Genomic DNA, 3634 nt, shown 5'->3' on the forward strand with positions numbered 1-3634 from the left:
ATTTTTCAAAAACAGTTCATAGAAAGGTTTTAAAAAATGAAGATATAAACAAAGAAGTTAGTGTCGTGGAGTGGAATGAATAAAATCAACTGCAGGAGTGGTAATGAGGCCAGGTGCAGAGATAAGAAATAAAAAAAAATGGACAGTGTGCATTTGTTGGAGTATTAATACCACAGTCATGCAAACATATAAGGAACACAAGGACCTTGAAGACTCGGGTCTTGGTCCTCACGCACAAATACAATGATCTCTTCCTCACATGATGTTTTGATTGAGAGTTCCACGAACAGCATGATTGGTTGTTCCGTCTCGTACAACTGTGCAGATGACGTTTAGGTACTGGATTTGAAAAATCGTTTTTGGAAAACAGTGACTTTATTTAATATTTGCTCCAATCATAAGTTACAAGGAGTAACAAGAATGAGAGACGAGGTTATGTATCAGCGTTGGGGCACTGGGTGAGGTAGGAGGTGTTGGGGGTGCTTGCACACGTGCTGTTTCAGACACCTGTCGAAGCAGCACTTTTTTGCGCGGCCGCAGTTGCCGTCGTGGGAGCAGATGGCGGGGAGTCTGAAGATCCTGATGGGCCGGCAGAAGAGTTGCTTGGGGGGACAGAACCCGGGCTTAACTGTCAACAGAAAAGAAAGGCTATCAGACAGAATCAAAGATTTACGTACATCTCATGTCACGGACCATATCAACCTCACCATATTTTTCCTATCCGTGTTTATTCTGGGTGTGATACTCACCCTGAATTGGCCCTGTGGTTGTGCTGCTTTCTTTGGGGCGGATGAGGGGTAGAGGCCTATGTGCGGAGGCCACCAGGACAATGGTGCACATCACGATGGTGGAGTACATCATCTGATGTGAGAAAAAGCTTCATAAGACATGTTGAAAAAATGATATATAGATAATACATATTCGTATCCACAGTGTCACCCAGTGCTGTGATGACAGTAGCTACTGTAACACAATAAATGTGTTTTGCTACATGTAATGGTGATTTAGCAGGTGAGGTAAAGTATCTGTGGGACTTTCTTTGATTCATTCTCAGATACGAAAGTTATGTACAAAGAGAGGTAAGGGAGAGGGTTTCCCTACCTCTACTGACTAGATGCTTGACCTAGACAGTTCTCCAGCCAGGTACTTGACCTGGGCAGTCCCTAGTGCCAGGTACGTGTTCTAGGCACTCCTAGTGCCGGGCCTTGACCTCGGCAATCCTCCCTCTGACGGCTCAGCCGTCGGTAATAAGGGGCGAGGGGTAGGTTTTGTGGGTTGCCGTATGTGAGATGTGTAAGTCATCAAATATAGGTATGGGTGTTAGTTCCGTTATATAGGGGTTAGTTGTATAGTTGGTGGGCGTGGCTACATGTGGTGTATATATATTAAGTTACGGTAATGTAATTGGGGTCGGTATAAGAAAGGGTTCAATAGGTCTGTCTGGTGACATTAGGTATCTCTTGCGGTGACACTGCGGAGGCGTCCTGTTGTTATCTTACTATGCACTGAGTCAAGTGTTTTGAGATTAGGAAATCGGTGAGGTTTGCAAAATTGGAGGTCTTGCCAAAGACGAGTACCATGTTGCATGTGTGTGCATCACGTGGGTGGTTGGTGATGGTTAGTAACGGTTACAACTACACGGAGAAGCTAAAGTACATGTTGATGACAGGGATGTCAAACTCTTTCATTATGACGCCTGCCGTGTGTGTGTGTGTGTGTGTGTGTGTGTGTGTGTGTGTGTGTATGTTTGTACGTTTGTGTGTATGTGTGCGTGCTTGTGCATTTGTGTGTGTTTGTGTGCTTGTGCGTTTGTGTGTGTGTGTGTGTGTGTGTGTGTGTGTGTGTGTGTGTGTGTGTGTGTGTGTGTGTGTGTGTGTGTGTGTGTGTGTGTGTGTGTGTGTGTGTGTGTGCGTTTGTGTGTGTGTGAATGGAATAAACTTCCTGCAGAGGCAGTGCAATGTAGTTCAGTTCGAAGCTTTAGGATTCGATTAGATAAACACCTAAGCAAGATGCTGTATTGCCTGCCAATTGTTTTATATTATTTGTTTATTTGTTAGTTCTTTATAATCCTTTATGTGTGCTTGTGCGTTTGTGTGTGTGTGTGTGTGTGTGTGTGTGTGTGTGTGTGTGTGTGTGTGTGTGTGTGTGTGTGTGTGTGTGTGTGTGTGTGTGTGTGTGTGTGTGTGTGTGTGTGTGTGTGTATTCACTTGGTCTTTTCACTTGGTCTTTGGATCACGTGTTGGACTCGTGATCGATAGCTATTTCCCTCCTGGAAGAGGTCAGAGCTCGTAAGTCCGATCTATGGGTAATGCTATGACCTTGCACAGACACACACCCCCAACTCCCCGCCCACGAGAGCTGGAGTAACACCCCTCAGCGCTGCGATACTGATATTATTTCAGCCCCGTGCGAGAGTCGAACCCGGACCTCCGTAGTGGCAGGCCAGAGCTCTAACCACAGCGCCATGAGAGGGGTGTGTGCTTGTGCGTTTGTGTGTGTCTGTTTGTGCGTTCGTGTGTGCGTTTGTGTGTGTGTGCTTGTGCGTTTGTTTGTGCGCTTGTGCGTTTGTGTGTGTGTGTGCTTGTGCGTTTGTATGTGTGTGCGTTTGTGTATATGTATATATCTGTGTCGGAAGAATGTTCAAGTTCCCATATTCATAGACAATTTGTGTGAGTTCAGGTTGACCTCTTGAAAGGAGAGCGATGTCTTACCTTGCGTTTTGGCTGAGTGCTCGGGTCAAGTGTGACTGCGACGACTGCGGAGGTTGGGAATGATGCTGGGTGTGCTTGCCTCCGCTTCTTATATAGCGAGTGCCATAACACTTGTTAACGACCCCCGGAACCATCAAGAAAAAAAATTGCGTTCGGTATGAAGACAAACAGGGTGGTAATACACACAAGAAATTTTTCCTTTGGAATAAAAATTTTTTTTTCCGTGATCTTATCATGGAGTAATGAAAATTCTTCTAACCCTCCTACAAAGGATTACAAAGGTGGAGCATACCGACAGGAGACCTTTTGATCCATATCTAGGTCGGATGCGAGAAAAAATCATATTAGTAATAAAATGATAAATAAAAACTATAATAATGTAAATAACAAATAAAATACATAAATAAATACATAGGTATAGTTAGATAATAAACAAACAGGTAAATAGTAAATAATAATAAATTGACATATAACTAATAATAAATGAAAATCAGACAGACAAAAGATAACAAAACAAAAACAAATAATATAAGATGAATTATAATCATTACAGCATCTTACTTAGGTATTTATCTAAATGATTCTTAAAGCTTCGAACTAAACTACATTGCACTACCTGTGCAGGAAGTTTATTCCATTCATTAACTACACGGTTGGCAAAGTTGTTTCTACCCACTTCCAAATTGAATCTATTTCCGGACAGTTTGAGACCATTGTTTCTTGTCTGATTCTCATTCAATGTGAAAATGTTGTCACTTTTGATGTTGTCAATTCCCTTTAAAATCTTAAAGACCTGTATCAAGTCACCTCTGAGTCTACGCTTTTTTAGGGAAACCAGATTCATGTGTTTTAGTCAATTTTCGTATGATTTATATTTGATATTTGGAATCAGTTTTGTGGCTCGCCGTTGTACTTTTTCCAAT

General features: G+C 42.5%; 1 protein-coding gene across 1 annotated transcript; it reads right to left on the reverse strand.

The window, feature by feature from the left end:
- Positions 1 to 412: 412 nt before the first annotated feature.
- Positions 413 to 857, reverse strand: LOC143031063 (uncharacterized). Its single transcript, XM_076194445.1, has 2 exons — positions 750 to 857; positions 413 to 628 (listed from the first exon to the last, which is right to left on the reverse strand). The coding sequence occupies exons 1-2, from the start codon at positions 838 to 840 to the stop codon at positions 441 to 443; spliced, it is 279 nt and encodes a 92-aa protein (XP_076050560.1). The 5' UTR covers positions 841 to 857; the 3' UTR covers positions 413 to 440.
- Positions 858 to 3634: the final 2777 nt, after the last annotated feature.

The sequence above is a fragment of the Oratosquilla oratoria genome, chromosome 1 (genome assembly GCF_046742065.1).
Source record: "Oratosquilla oratoria isolate Oo_2021 chromosome 1, ASM4674206v1, whole genome shotgun sequence".
Classification (NCBI taxonomy): domain Eukaryota; kingdom Metazoa; phylum Arthropoda; class Malacostraca; order Stomatopoda; family Squillidae; genus Oratosquilla; species Oratosquilla oratoria.